A 16,615-nucleotide genomic window follows, 5' to 3' on the forward strand; every position below is an offset into this window, starting at 1 on the left:
CATTAGCATTGTATCCCTGGCAGTGTGGATAAGGTGCATGAATAAAATGTGAAAATAGTTTAAAATCAGAACATTTTTTGGTGGTTAACTTTCTTAGTGCGGGTGGGACTCCTGATTTAAGTATTTCTAAAATCCTGGCTATGTCCCTGGTTTCATGTATCACATACTAATTATGACACTAAAAACAGGCCATACTTGGAGTGAAGATGCTGTATGATTCATTAGTCAGGCCTGTTATGGCCGTGAGTGACACGACTAATGATCCCGGATGAGAAGGTACAGTCTGCAACCTTGTGTATTTTGTGGTCATGTAAGTAGGGCGCAATGAAACCACCAACTGAGTAAGTAAACTAATTCTTCACCTTAGAAGACGACCTGCAGGAGAACAACAGCTCACTCTGAGAAAAGTGGTCACGTATTTTGCCACAAAAGCACTTATGACAAAAGAAAGTTAAAAAGCACTATGAATGCTGATGGATTTGGTGAGCTCTCCTACTCTGCCAGCCACTAATCAACCAGAGTGTTTTGTGCTTTGTGGAGAAACCAGATAATTGAGTCTTAATCTTCTGTATAAAATACTACTTTGCTATTCTTGCTATGAATGTAGAAAAATAAAGGTAGACTTTCAGTCTTCAGCAGCCTTTAACTGCATCTCTAAAACACCTCTACAGCCTGAGCAAAGACACTGAAAACAGGATAAATGCAGCTTGGTTAGACAGTTTTCTTGAACTGACTATTTTTGCACACAAAACCTCCCTCCTAAAAATACGTAATCTATCAAAAGATGAGGTGAAGCGAGGTCCCTGAAACCTTGCCTGCTGATCAGACCTGCGTGCGCCTGCTGACCACGACTGTTTCCTTATTAAACCTGGTGATCATCCATTCCCACACTTCCAGAACAGACCAGAAAACCAGCTGCAGGCTAAATTTAGGTCTTTCCTTTAGGGAACTGTGTGAGGTTACAAGGTGGGTGAAGCTTTCCACGATCTTTCCAATTTGGTACTCTCTTGTTAAAGGAAATGATAATGAACATGCTCGTCACAGTGGACCAGCCATACTATTCATGAACTATTTCTTATTCTGTATGTTTTTAGTTGACCTTTATATGTAGATAGATATATAGGTATGGTCTGCATAAATTACACTGCACTGCAAGTTGGATTAAATCTTTTCTTTCTTTTCTTTTGTTGCCTAATTTCTAATCTGACAACAATTTGGTCTCTGCAATGGATGTAATTTTCTCTGTAGTGCAGTGCACCACTTGAAAAACGTACTTGATTACACCTTAATCTAAACAGTACTTGTACACAAAAAGCTACAGGTAAAAAGAGCCTTTGATATTGTAAAAACCTAGGTAGAATAATTGTAAAATAATAAATGCTTTCATGGACAGCAGATTTATAGATTTAGTCAAAGTAATGGCTGCAGTGGCTGGCTTGCAATAGTTTTTGTCCTGCGTATTGCACCACATGTTTGTACCTTGTTTTGTACTCTTGCACCTTATGTGTAGTCTGAATGTTTGCTTCACTCCTACTGAATGTTTCATCATTCATTAATTTTGCTTGGCAGGAGAAACACAGTTTCATTCCCCATATGTACTGCACTGCACTGTGCACAGACGGATGACATAAAAGTCTCTCTTATCTCTGTAGTGAAGTACATCACTTCAGTAAAAACTATTTCACTAATTAACTCTAAAACATACTCCAAAAAGTGCATGAACACAAAAAGCTACTGTCAGACAGATAGATAGATGTGTGCAGTGTGAGCAACAGTGCTTCCCTCTATCGACAACATTTTTACACCACGTGACCTGTGTTTACATCCTCTTCTCGGCTGTTTCTTTCTTCTTCCACTTCGACACAGCGGCTCACCGTCACTGCTTTACCGTTTCACCCAACTAGCTAGTTGGCTCCGTTAACTAGCACTTAGCCTCTAAACGAGGCTGGTAACGTCTGAAAGTCACTGTCACTGACCGTCGCATTGCACATCCACTTACAAGGAGTGCGTTAATGCGACACGGCATTGTGAGTATTTTTAAATTAATTTTAAGATAACTAACAACCGTTTGTCTGTGAGTTAGCCTGTTTGTATTGTTGGCACACCTCTCCAGGTAATAATTTGTCAGCTTTATTAACTGTGACACACTGGGCTAGCTGTGTAACGGCAGGATAAAGAGGCGAGCTTACCTAACCTGCTTTGTCTCTGTTTTGATGATGGCGCACTCAGGCCCATGAAAGCTAACATTAGCTAGGTCCATTGGCAACTCAGATGGCGCTGTGTCCGACATGTTAACTTGTGCACTCAGCTGTAAATTTGAACCCATCATGTCACCTGTCAGTGTGACCAACGTTTGCAAAAAAAAAACCCTTTCTTTCGTTTTGGATGTGTGTGTACAGGCAGAACAAGCGGGCTTGAGGAGACTTTTCTGTCACAATCGTGTGCTTCATCAGGCGGAAGAGGCGCCGAGAAATAAATGTTATCTTTTGTTTTGTTTTGTTTTTATGCGATTTCCCCCCCCCCCCGCAGCAGTTTGTAAAGCATGCAGGTTTGATATTTCAGCCTCTTCTTAACAAACCGGTGTTATCGCTGCTAAAGATTGAGGTTAATCGCACTGCAGAGAGCTGGCCAGCAACTGCGTTTTGGTGGACAAGTGGGGACAAAAGCTGGATGGATGCACAAACACACACAGTCTCTGTTAGTTTTTGTCAGCTGGTGTAATGGATGCTTGTCTCGCCATGTATTTTTCACAGGCGTGGACGGGGCAGGATTAAGAAACAGGCATGATCAATAACGCTTGACAACAGTTCATGAAAACCCTGTTGTTGTTTTGCTCCATCGTCACACGCAGTGCGAAGAAAGTGTTTCAGGCAGCTGATTGGCTGACAGGCTGCCGTCTGTGTGGCAACTGCAGCACGTGACCAGGTAGAGCGCTGATTGGCTTCATCAGGTGTCAGTTGTAGGAGTTTAGGAACATCTGTGAACACCCCTGCATGTTCACCGGCAGAGTGACCAGAAAAATAGAAACACCAACACACAGTCTATGGTATGAAGCAACATCCCTGCTATACAGTAAGTACAACGTTAGTTTAGGTTAGTTGCAGTTGTTTTACTTAACATCAGTCCAAAATCCAAATATATTCAGCTTAGTATCATATATAACAAAGAAAAGCAGCAAATATTTACATTTCAGAAGCTGGAGCCAATGCATTTTTGGCATATTTATTTTAAAAAAAAGAAGAAATCCACAAATCGATTATTCCACTATTAGCTTCAGCTTTAGTTGAATGCACACCTCTGTGACACAGTGTTCACCGCAAATAACAATACTGTGTCGGCAAAGTGTATGGCCTTTGCTGGCAGCCCTGTGATGCTGTCATTCTCATAACACAGCAGAAAACAAACAATGGATGGATAAAGTGTTATTTAAAGCTGTTTTAAAGATGTGTTCAGACTGAAAGCAAAGTGAACTGGCGGCAGTGCGATTACATACAAAGTCAATGGCAAGACGCAAACGGTTGCAGGTTCATGTAGGCGCCACAAATTGAGGGAAAGGCACATCTGCTTGAGTTGAGAATATTTCAATTTGAGCCACAAATTCACGCTTATCCTAAAACTACATGACCTCTTTTCATGAATATGCAGAGACAATAGGAGCAAAAGTGAGAGGGTCCAGAGGAGAATAAGAGAAACAACTGGGGTTCTGGTCAATTTTGAAATCCTGAGTTGTTTCACACAAACAGGTGGTCAAATTTGCATAAATAAAGAGAGATGTGAATCCACTTTTAGTTCAGTCCGAACGCACCATATGATGATGGAGTCAAAGGAAAAGCCATATTGCTACCTAAATTAAAAGGTTTTATCCACATAAATATTGTAAAATATTCAGAGGGCAGTCTTTCTTATATTCCAGTCTGAGGATGGTGCCAAAGGAAGGGTCATTATGGTGAGCAACTCATTAGACTCTGGGATATCTTGTGTAGTTGTGGAAATGAAAGAATTCAATTCAATTGGTCTTTATTGGCATATGAAACAGATGTAAACATTGCCGTAGCATGTGTAAAATAAAAACATAAACAGAAGAATTGTGATATTAAATTAATATTAATAATAATAAAGAAGAATATGTCTTAATATGATACTACCACTAACATTGCACAAAACTGTATAACTGGAGAGGAGACACACCACTGCAATAGTTACAATATTTTGTATTAATTCCTCTTCAGGATTGGCCAGACAATTGAATTGTACGAGTGTGTTAGTACATAGATTTGACCTTTTTAACACACAACAACATGCAGGCTACATCACATAAAAAATAATAAACTAGTACACTGTATATGGAGGATATGCCGCTCCCTTATATGTATTCATATCAATATTGTATCATGATATTGGTACATTTGTATTACTACTTTATTAGAAGATGATATATTGATCTATTGATTTTTAATTTTTTTTGTCCCACCCCCAAACTCCCCAGACTTTCAATAGGAGTAGAAAAATGGCTTTAATAAAAAAAATGTAATGGCTTCTTAATGTTGGGAGCATAGAGTTGCTCCAGTGACTATCTGCCCTTTAGAATATGTAATGAGAGATTATGTGTAAAAGTTTGCCTTCGGGTTGACACTAGAGGAGGGGTCAGTAGGTCATCAAAATCCAAAGGATGTATCCTCCGAGGACCATCAATGTATTCAGCAAATATTCCACTTTTCAGATTTCAAGGTATATTATGTAAAATTGGACATTTCAATGTAACAGTGGTGCTAGAAATAAAAGGTCATTGGGTGACCAAAATCATTATGATTCATCTTCTGCGTGCCCTGGATATCCATAGCAGATTTAATGGGAATTAGGTCATTATTTTTTGAGGTATCTTGACATGAAATAAAGTATTGGACAAGTGGAACATTTGACCTGCTGGTGGCAATCATCAAAATAATTTGGACCAACAGACAAATTGACAGCCAACATTGCTGTCCCTAGAGCCATGGCATTAGCACAAAGGTAATATTTATTACAGGAATGTCGTATTGAATTACAATACAATGAACAGGTGCTTTTCTATTTTCCATCTCACTCAGTGTGGAGAGAAACAGCACAATTCCTTTTTAGTTGCTTCATTGCACAGAGGAATACTCTGATGTACATGACTTCAGTAACATATTCCTTTCAGGTACCTTTTTGTAGCAAAACACACGAGCACTTTGATGAAATTTGCATTTGTAGAACATATTTGTATTAAATAATACATTTGACATCACAGAGAAAATTGTCGCTGAATTAATTTCCCACACAGCCAGATCTCATTAATCACACCATCTCAAGTCTTTTTTTATCTAGTATCTTATTCTTCAATGTTAACCTAACATCCTCACATTTTTGCTGCAGTGAATATGGGACAAAACATTAATGCGCCGGCCTCAAGAAATGTAAATTCACAGGCAGGATTTGTATATTCACAAGTGGATGGAAATTTAATCGAAAATGTATTTTTCATGGCTGTTGTAGCTTGAAGCACAAGTCATTACAAATTACAAATGCTGTAATTTGTCATTACAACAATACAAATTAATTCTGTGCACTTTTTATAACAAACGTGAGACTTGTGACAGTAGATATATTTTTAGGTTTATTGATACACGTGGGATTATTTCCTACTAATACAAATTATATTGCTCTGGTATTTTGCCACAGAGGTATGGCTATACTTTTATTTGCTGACAGAGCTGCAAATTAGCAGATAAAAACGTCTGAATTCACACTGTAAATGCTGGTAACTATGAGGATTATCAGTTTACCTCACACTGTCCGTTGATCAGCAGTGTGTAGGTCTTGGTGTGCTGCGTAGACAGGCCTTTGGTATTTAGTTACAGCACTAGACTGGATCTCACGTTGCCAGATGATCTGTTACATGTTTCGTCATCCTGCGTGGTTCAGTGAGTAGTTGTCCCTAACCGGGTCATAGCAGCCCTGCGATGGCGTTGATGCACTTTCCATACACACCAGGGGTCAACCCAGGACATCCTGTGTGCGTTTACCAGTGGATGTTTGCAAAGAGGCATCTTTTTCCTGTGCAGGACTAGCTTCACTATAGCAACAAATGTTATTAACCAGCTGGTCCTTTTTGATTTGTCTTAAAGGAGTGGGTGAATAATGACCCATTTCAGGACTTATCATTGGTACGACTGTACAGCAGTGCCCAAAAGCAATTTGCTTGTACAATACCTTGCATGACCCATTTTCCTAGATTTTCTTTCAACTGCAAGCAACTCAAATGACTATGCATTACAGAGAGGGTAGAGGGGGAAAAACTAGGATAGAAAAATACACTGCTATACAATCAGTGACGGTGAGCGAATCAATGATTCTTTTTGCCTGTGAGAAAAAGCCAATGGAAAATTACCTTACCAGGCCTCACTACAAAGTCATCTCTGAATTTAATCTTTATCAGCTGAGTCAGATGTGGAGATGCTGAGGAGGCAGAGAGGGAATTCAAGACTTGTCTCCCTCGGCTGCATCTCCAGCTATACCCATTCATTCTGTGCCAGTGTGGGGTATTTTAGTTATCAAAGCGACTATAAAATGTTTAAAGACCAGTACGAGTTAGGAATTTCCTCTTTATTGCTACAATGTGGTAAAAGTACAGTAGTAAAGCCAGTAGCTCAGTACTGACAGTGTAAGTGACTTTCAGATCACCCATTTTAATTGACCCCTTCCACAAACATTGCCCTTTAGCAGTGGTTCCCAAACTTTTTGCCATAAAATGAAGGGAAATGTCTGCATGGACCCCACATCACAGCTTATGGCCTTGGTGTGGACATTAGGTGTGAGAACAGTTTAACAGAGGAGTGATTTTTGTACCTTGTCAGACTATTTGATTCTAAGAATTCGAGCTGCAACAGTTAGTCGATTTGAAAGAAAAGAAACTGCAACTATTAATCATTTGAGTCATTTTTTTCAAGCAAAAACTGCAAATATTTGATGTTTCCAGGTTCTCAAACTTGAGAATTTGCTGTTTTTCTTGATCTTACATTCTTTATTAGCTTTTGGCATATTAGTTGTGTTGTGGGTAATGTTGTAAATCAACGAGCAGGATAAGTTTATGGTAATATTGCATTTTTATGATTTTTGCATCAATTAACCATTGGTTAGCCAAAAAACATTTGTGTCTGTTTTTTTTGTTTGTTTGTTTTTTCTGGTTAATTATCCATCAACAGTTTCTCAGTAAATTTTCCAGAAACATAATAAGATGACAATAAATATCAATATTGTAATATAAAATTACATGTGCCATGATAGAGGGTTTTATCCATATTGCTGTCACTGTTAATGTCAGCTGTCTATTACATAACCCTACACCTACCCTCTGGACATAGCAGGCTCCACAGACGTAAGTACTATGACACTTGGCACACAGTGTCGGCCTTAGATGCCTTACACCAAGTTTTGGTTGTGACAGTATCTGAAAAAGTAAGTGATATATATCAAATACTTCATACTTCATTTTGTACAACTTCTTTTAACAAATATAGCTTTTTCACAGCAGATATTTTCTAATGTTTTGCTAGCAAAATCACAGATATAACAAATTACATTAATGATTGCTCTGTTCAAATAAGCATCCCAGGAATCCATGCTTATGAGCCAGCATGTATTATACCCTGGCCCTTGAACCTAAATTGAATGGAGCCATCATTAAGATTATTAATTACACCTGTGCTGTTCCTGTTTCGACATGTCAGAATGTCTGTTGTGTAAAAAGCCCATATACATTGAATAAGTGTAAACAACTGGTATAAGGGAAGTGTGTGTTTGGGGGTTAATGTGCAGTGGAGGTAATGTGACATGTAAAATAGTAGTCTTAAGGCTGCCTAAATTAGGCCATAAATGATATCATATTAATTAATAAATGTTGTATTATTGGATTGTTTTCAAACATGATATTGTCAAATAAATACTGCTATAGTATGTCATTGTCTTCTTCAAAGGCGTTACAAAACATAAATTGTTGAAGTTTTCATACTGACGGGAATTTGGAAAAACACTGCACTGTAGCATAATATATCACACAATCCCAGTTGTGAGAGAAGATTAATAAATCTCAACTATTATCAGCATCTTAAATCTGCAATATACTTGTAGATTTAACCAGCCTCTGTATTCCCTAGCAGGCGTATTGCCATAACGTGCTTATGTAATTTTTCTCAGGTCACTTGCTGCCTGGACATGACCGTTGGTTGAACTGACGCTTGAGGAGTCACAGCGGCAGCATCCTTCAGCCAGCCGTTCATCTCCATGCCACTCTGAGGAGGAATCACTCATCCTGAGTACGAGTTCGGCCCTTGTGTTTCTCTTCTCTTTTCACCATGGGGGGAGCCGTGAGCGCTGGAGAGGACAATGACGACCTCATTGATAATCTGAAGGAGGCCCAGTATATTCGCACAGAAAAAGTTGAACAGGCTTTTCGGGCCATAGACCGCGGTGACTACTATCTGGACGGCTACCGGGACAGTGCCTACAAAGACTTGGCGTGGAAGCATGGCAACATACACCTGTCTGCTCCGTGTATATACTCCGAGGTGATGGAGGCCCTCAAACTGCAGCCAGGACTTGCTTTCCTCAATCTGGGCAGTGGTACTGGCTACCTGAGCACAATGGTTGGCCTTATCATAGGTAAGCATAGTGTACCCTTTTTTCACAGGTGTGTTTTTTCATGTGTGGGAAGCGCGCAGATGTTCCATAAAATCTAGGTGAGCAAATTTACTTTAAAAGTACAGAGCGTGCCTACAAATCAGTATCAACCATGAAAGGGCTGCAATGATTATTTTCATTTTCGATTATTTTTTTTATTTATTTTTTCCCCCCTGATTTATTGAATAATTGTTTGGTCTTTAAAATGTCCAAAAAATAGTAAAAGAAATTGCTTGTTTTGTCTTCTAGTCCAAAACCCAACAATATTCAGTTTACAATCACATGAAACAAAGAAAAGTAACAAATCCTTGAATTTGGTATTTTTGCTTAAACAATTATCACAACGATTATCAAAATAGGTGCAGATTAATATTTCAGTCAGTCTATAGAACAGTTAATTGTTTCAGCTCTACGTGATATCATAATAGGTATTAAGTAATGCCATAAAAATATTGCTCCTGTTGTGGTTTTTTTCGAAGGTCCATTTGGTGTAAACCATGGAGTTGAGCTCCATAAGGACGTGGTTGAATATGCCAGAGAGAAACTGGATGATTTCATAAAGAATAGTGACAGCTTTGATAAGTAAGTACATGCTTTAAAGGAATAATTCATTTTGGCAAATATGCTGATTTGCTTTTTTGCCAATAGTTAGATGAGAAGATCAATGCTACTTGTAAATCTGTCCATTAAATATAAAGCTACAGCCAGCAGCTGGTTAGCTTAGCTTAGCTTAGCTTATCTTAGCTTAGCATAAAGACTGGAAACAGGGGGAAGCAGCTAGCCTGGCTCTGTCCAAAGGTAACAAAATCTGTCTACCAGCACCTCTAAAGCTCACTAATGTTATATGTTATATCTCATTCATCCCCTTACCCCTGTTTCCAGTCTTTATGCTAAGCTAACCAGCTGATGGTTGCAGGCTTATATTTAACGGACAGATAAAAAAGTGATATCAATCTTCTCATCTAACTTTCGGCAAGAAAGCGAATACGTGTATTTCCCAAAATGTCAAACTGTTTTAACAAAAACTGGATGTATTCAAACCACAGTTTTGCACTTGTGGATCTAAAGACTTTGTCTTGCAAATGAAATACATTTAATTCTACTCATCTAATTTACATATTTCTGTCGCAGCTCACAAATGCGATGATGAGCCTGAAAGAAAGAAAAAACATGTTTTCCATCGTTGTTTGATATATTTTATCCACTGTACTTGTTATTGTTTTTTCACAGGTTTGAGTTCTGTGAACCCGTCTTTGTAGTGGGGAACTGCCTTGAAATCTCAACAGACAGTCACCAATACGATCGCATTTATTGTGGCGCAGGAGTGCAGAAAGACCATGAAAATTACATGAAAGTACTGCTCAAAATTGGAGGCATTCTGGTGATGCCTATAGAGGATCAGGTAAGCGCTACAAGCCATCAGAATGATACTGAATCAACACATCATGATTGCTATTCAAAGTGGAAAACAGGGTAAAATAGCTTTGACCTACAAGACTGGTTATGCAACTTTCACATGCATTATTGAGCCACAACTGCCCCTGGATTTGAGCAGCCGCTTAAGGAGCACACACAAATGGCTGTATAAATAAATGTTTTATTTAAAATGGTGGATGTGTGAGTGTGGGCAGACTATGGGGCATGTAAGAGGGCATTAAGAATATTTTGGGAAGTCGGTGGTTAAAATGATGGCAGGAACTTTTTTCCAGTAAGGAGCGTAAAGATCTTGACAGATTCATCATGGTCAAGGATTTTGGGCAATTCATGGCATTTAAAGGGGAAAAAAGCTGAAGTGAAGCAAAGCTTGACTAAGATTAGATATTGTAACCCAAGATTTGGATGCTTTATGTTGTCAGTTATTTAACCAAGGACTGAGTGTACTCTGTTCAGAGAGTCCAATATATGTAAAAGAAATCAATCGGATATTATGATGTGTTTTTTTTAAAGAAGCTAGAACGCATTAGTAAGAACGAAAACAAGCCCGCACATATATGAATCATGGTGGAGAAAATAATTAAACATAATTCTGATCAGAGATCTTTAAGATCTAAACAGCATGAAAGCGCTACAACCCATATCCACTCAGGCCATGTCCACACTAATGCGAATAATTTTCAAAACACATCTTTTTTTCCTCTTTCTTGTGGCCTTTCATCACCACCTCCAAAAAAAAAAAAGAGAAGCTTTTTAAAATTACTCTCCAGAGTGGACAAATATGAAATATCACGATGTAGTATGGGTAGAAAAGAGCCTTTTGAAAATGCTGAAAAACTGAATGACTGAGTATCTTCAAAGACATGGCTGGGTACTAATGTGAAGAAGCAACATTAAGAAACAAGCTTTGTCATCTGTAACTTATAACTCATTTTGTATGTTAATATAACATATAGATATATATGTCATCATTAACATACTCTATGTTTATGCTGGTAGACACCCTTTAAAAGAATCTCCATGCATCCGCTCAGGAATTACTGTTAGCCTTGGACAGCCTTTAGTATTTATGATCAAAATACTATTCTAAATGTGCCCCATTTAAACAGGAAAAATGTAAACACCTATATTGTGGCCATATTGAAATAAGTAAGCACATAGACATCGCACTACAGTGTGTATCATCGTGTTGAATGAAGTACATTAAAGATCAGTACAGTATCTGCTGGTATTAATGGACCTGTTGTGTGCCACTTGAATGCCCCCCAAACCATTACACGTCCACCTACCAAGATATGCACTCACTTTATCACCATGCATGATGAGTCCACAGCCTCATGTGGTTTGATTGTGTTTTGATAACTGTCATACTGAGGGCTGGTAATTACTTGTTATGGCCTGAGCCACCAGATATCTGTCATCTACTGGGGGCCAACTTCTCACACCAGCAGACATTTTGATGATGTGTCTGGCAGGGGTGGGCGATATGACGATGTACCACATACTATAATGGCAACGATTAGTCAAATAATGAATTAGTCAGTCGACAAAATTCATTGGTTACTCTTTTGATAATTGAATAATCGTTTAAGTAATTTTTCAATCAAAAAGTAAAACTAAATATCTTTGAGACATTTGAAGACGTCACCCTGGACTTTGAGAAAATGTGAAGGCCATTTTTCAAAATTTTGTTTTATGGACCAAACAATTAATTGATTAATCAAGAAAATAAATAGTAAATGAATCAATTATGTAAATAATCATTAGTTGCAGCAGTTTTTCTAACATTCAGAGATTTCTCTATACTGTTTATGCCATGGTAGCTATTCCTTTAATATATCTGGTAGTATTAAGCCATTGTGGGCAGTGTTGTAAAGGAGATCTTGATCTCAATGAGACTCAATGACTTTGCATCTATGTGATAAAGTACTTTTATTTGTCAGGTATTTAAAAATACCTGTGTTTTATCCAGAAACAATTTCTCAGTTGATTTTCCGGAGGAAAAAAAGCCAATATCAATATTGTGATATAAATTTACATGTGCTTCGATTAAGGATTTCATCTATATCGCCCACCTGTAGTGTCTGGTCCATTAATTTGTACACCCCTGACATCGTTGCCTTTGAAAAGGCCAGCAACTTCACTGTCTTATTGATGCTCACACTCGTCTCAAAGTCTGTTAGACTGTTCTTTAAGCCCATTGGCAATATTTGTTCACATTCAAAGCAAGTGTGGAAATGGAGTTAATGTTTCATGCACCTATTTGACATATCAGAATATATGCAAATGTTAAGGAGGGCTTATTTCCTACTCCAGGGGCATGACTTATATTTCTCTGGTTACACAGTGTATGCACATCTGCCAACCATAATTAACACCTGGAATGTGGAGTAAGATCGTTAGATGTGTGAATGTTATTTAATAGGCAAATACTGTATATATACAGAGATAATTGCAACAGTGTATTGGATGTTATCTGTAGAGAATCAAACATCCCCAGAAGAATCATCTCTAATCAGGTGGCAAATTCACAAAAATACACAATAAGCAAAATCAGAGGGATAAAAATCCACACAACCAAGATGTAAGTTCATCAGCATGTTTGAAAACAAAGACATGATAGAAAAAATAAATATTTTTTGAAGAAACGGTGCTTGTTTAAGCCATTAGTCCTTGCTTTCTAATGTTACACAGTACTTATTTTGAAGTGTTCAGTGTTGAGTTCAGGTTTTGTCTCTTTATGCAGCTGACCCAGATAACCAGGACTGGCCAGTGCACATGGGAGAGCAAAAACATCTTGGCGGTGTCCTTTGCCCCTTTGGTCCAGCAGAGCAGAGCTGATGGAGAGAAGCCTGACACTGTCCAGCTGCGTAAGTTCTCCAGCCTCTGTCTTCAAGAAAACAAAACAAAAAAACCCTCAGATTCTGTGTTTTATTATGCCTAACTGGTCTTGAAGTGTAAAGCAGGCAATAGTTTAAATTCAAACAGTACATCCAAAGTGATGTGATGAGACGTTTCATTCAGCAGTATTTGCTTTGACATATGAAGCTTGCCTTGCAGCTGCTCCATAGAGCCAGTTATTTCCTTTCCTCGATATACTGAGACACAGTTTTCTCTTTGATGGCCTCACTTGTTTATGCTGACCTAGTTGAAGGAGTGGCACAACTGTATGGATTATTCTTATTTTTGTGGCACATTGCCCTGAAGGACTGTGTCATCTCTCTGTCCTCAGCCCCAGTGACTGTCCGCAGCCTTCAGGATCTGTCTCGGATCTACATACGCCGCACTCTCAGAAACCTGGCCAACGAGGACAGCCAGGGGAAGGGGATGGTGCAAAGAGTTCCCCAGAAGCGCAAACGCAGGCGCTGCCGACGGCGACGCATCAACACCTACGTTTTTGTAGGCAATCAGCTGATCCCCCAAATGGTGGAGAGTGAGGAGGAAGAGCACCCTGAGGAAGAACACAAGGAGGTGGAGGAGGAGGAAGAGGAAAGAGACATTGGCGACATTGAAATCCTCAAGCAAGTGAACGTGTTGAGAGACCAAATAATGGCTTTACCGCTGCCTGAGTCGCTGAAAACATACTTGCTGTATTACAGAGAGAAATGACTGATTCACTCGATATCCACTCGTAATGGGTGCAGCACTCGCTGAAATGCTTTTCTTCACCCTTTTCAGTACAAATGTAGCATTATTTCCATTAAATCTTGATGGCAAAACTGTAACGGAAAGAGACGTCATAGATAATATTGGATAATAATGTTATGATTGTCATGAGTTGTTATTTTTTGTTGACATTTTCTTTTGATTTGTATATCAAAAAAAAAAAGAAACAATGTAAAAAGTATACTAAATGGACATAGTTTCAGAAACCCATTTTGAGATTCAGATTTTATCACAATGTCAGGATTTCTGCAGAAGTGTGCAGATCAAAATTGTACAAAAAACAAAGTTCTTACTATATTTGTTAAAATATGATCATGCTAAGATGAAGACTTTTATTGTGTTTTTTTTAGAAGCTTTAACTTACTATCAGTGTATGGTGATTTAATGATGCTGAAAGGAGCAAAAAACACTGAACGGCAAATAAAGCCGCATCCTCTCATTTTGAGTTCAAGAGTAAGACATTCTTGCATAATCATAAATGGGACAATTATGTCATTACTCTTCTTGATATTTCGTTTTCGGTCAACACATTTTATACCTTCCTATTACAAGAGATCATTGAGAAACTAGATTGGTTCATAATTTTTTCTACAGGGCACCTTTTAAGGTAACTTTTTCTACAGGGTGCTTACATACTTGTGTTTTCTCACTTTGCATATGAGTAGCTGACATCCTACTTGATATGAAAAGGTGTTGTAGGCCCTCTCCTCTCCATGGTTTGCTTTCCATTGTTGATGCAAATAGTATATTAGTTTAATCAATCATATCAGAGGTTTAAAATAATGATAAAACTGATGACGGGTGTTCAGTGGTGGTTTACATTTTCAGCTTTTTTTTTTTAGAGGGAACTGGTAAAGGGTCAATAATAAGCACATGCATGGATATACTGTATGTGTTGGGTGTTCCTGACTTTGCTTCACATCTTATGATTGGTCACTGGAGGTGATGTTCCAAGTGATCAAGTCCGGAAATGTTTTTGACAAAAGGAAAAAAAAAAATGAATTCAAAGAATATTAATCAATTAGATGGCCTTGAGACAAATCTCAAATTCTGTATAGTAGTGCGTTTTTTTATATCGATAATGCAACTCAGAATCGCTGAGGATTTTGAAGCCTTTTGTATCCTGGACTGTAGAAGCGTCCAACAAAGCACGTAATTCTGCAGTCCTCAAGTGAAAAAAAAAAAGAGGTGCCATTTTTTGGCTTAATTTGAATTGTGGACTGGACTTCTTGTAACGTAACTACTGTTTAATCAAAGTACAATTTGCTTGCAGAACTTCCCTGATAGTGATGGCTTTTAAGTGCCAACGTACCCCATCACATTAGGACTTCTGTGAGTTTTCTGACACAGTAAATTTACCCAAACAGTGATGTATTTCTACAAAAAAACATTCCACAGTGAAAAAAGAAAACCACGCATCACTGATAGATGTCACACTTTTTTCTTTATGCTTTACAGTCGCAGACTTGGAAATTTCCTTCATCTTACTTTGAATGCATAATTTAGTATTCCAAAAGTTGAGTTGAATGTTGTTGATATTAATTCTATTCAATATAAAAGTGATATATATGTATTGTTATCATATGATTCTGCATAAAGTTTAATTTGCATTTTGGTTTGTTGTAGCGCCCTCTTGCTGTACTGTATCTTGACACTGGGAACTCTGTAGGTCAAAACTTCACTGCTGTCTGTTAAATAGATACGATATTAGTGGTATAGGTCTTCATTTTGTTCTGGTGTAATGAAAAATATTTTGTTTGAAAACAGGGGTTCTATTAGTGGTTTTTGTGTGAAGAGGTAACATTTATTTTCTGTAAGTTTTTTAAATTTTATTTTATTTTTTTTTACATTCATCCGGAAGCTTTGCAAGTAAGCAATAATGGAATAATTTCTCAGTTTATAATTACCAATAACAACATAGTCCCATTTGATTTGCGTAGTATCCATTAAAATCCACATGACCAATTACAGGCATGCAACAGTTTACATACCATTATCTAAAATGTAATTGCTAATTAGAGAGCACATTAAGTATTGAAAGCAGGGGACCTACAACCTCGACTCTCAGGTCACGCCTTGCACCAAAGTTAATGGGACTGCTGTGATTACATTTAATGTGGACGAGAGTCAACTATACAAAAATGGCACCCGGTAAAGACCAAGTCATAACCAATTCTGTGCTTTTATATTAAGTTAATTTGTCAAGAGCCAAAATAGTTCTGTTGCTGTTTATTAGGCCTAGATTGATTTCTCATAGTGTGTGCAGTTCATTTTGAAAATGTGTTGTTTCTCCGTAAATGTTTGGCACAAAAATAAAGGTCACAATCACATTATGCCTCCTCTAATCATTGTAACTGCTCTTTTTAGTGTCTTATTTGGTTCCCCAAGTATATCTAATGTGTCAAGGTGTCAGATGAGTCATCATTTTAAAGCTTGTGCTGATCAATGAAATGATTTAGTGACAGGCAGGCAGTGGACGAATACAGATCAATTACATCTTTTGTAGTTAACTTACTTATCCAATAACCAGACACGAGTAAACAGGCACTTATCTGCACATAAAACTCAAAACTGTAAGCATTACAAATGTTTTAGTATAATATACTTGATGTCTGACAAAACCTTTGCCTGAAATACAGAGGTAACATGGGTGCAAAATGCATGTTTTGAAGGAAATTAAGCTGCTGTGTAAAATCAGTTTTTGAATTTTGAACCACTTTTGAGTACAATCAGAATACATTTTACACATACTTTGAATATTTTAGTAAAATCTGAACATGTGATTTGAGCTTCATGTGTAAAATCGGTGGAATACCCA

At 37.8% G+C, this 16,615-nt stretch overlaps 1 protein-coding gene across 2 annotated transcripts; it reads left to right on the top strand.

Moving 5' to 3' along the window:
- Positions 1-1,805: 1,805 nt before the first annotated feature.
- Positions 1,806-16,127, top strand: pcmtd1 (protein-L-isoaspartate (D-aspartate) O-methyltransferase domain containing 1). Of its 2 annotated transcripts, none has more exons than XM_044218911.1 (6): positions 1,806-2,027; positions 8,215-8,679; positions 9,177-9,279; positions 9,928-10,099; positions 12,878-13,001; positions 13,364-16,127. In XM_044218911.1, exons 2-6 carry the CDS (start codon positions 8,373-8,375, stop codon positions 13,738-13,740), a joined length of 1,083 nt encoding a protein of 360 aa, XP_044074846.1. In that variant the 5' UTR covers positions 1,806-2,027; positions 8,215-8,372; the 3' UTR covers positions 13,741-16,127. The 2 variants fall into 2 exon arrangements, with proteins under 2 accessions (XP_044074846.1, XP_044074847.1); XM_044218912.1 differs by lacking the exon at positions 1,806-2,027 and adding an exon at positions 2,093-3,072.
- The last annotated feature ends 488 nt before the right edge of the window (positions 16,128-16,615 follow it).

Source organism: Siniperca chuatsi, linkage group LG13, assembly GCF_020085105.1.
Source record: "Siniperca chuatsi isolate FFG_IHB_CAS linkage group LG13, ASM2008510v1, whole genome shotgun sequence".
Classification (NCBI taxonomy): domain Eukaryota; kingdom Metazoa; phylum Chordata; class Actinopteri; order Centrarchiformes; family Sinipercidae; genus Siniperca; species Siniperca chuatsi.

Bases quoted from the DNA above. Each gene is read 5' to 3' on its own strand.
- pcmtd1 (XM_044218911.1), top strand. From the start codon at position 8,373: ATGGGGGGAGCCGTGAGCGCTGGAGAGGACAATGACGACCTCATTGAT. The intron at 8,680-9,176 runs GTAAGCATAGTG...TTTTTTTCGAAG, and splicing joins AATGGTTGGCCTTATCATAG to GTCCATTTGGTGTAAACCAT. The intron at 10,100-12,877 runs GTAAGCGCTACA...CTCTTTATGCAG, and splicing joins TGATGCCTATAGAGGATCAG to CTGACCCAGATAACCAGGAC.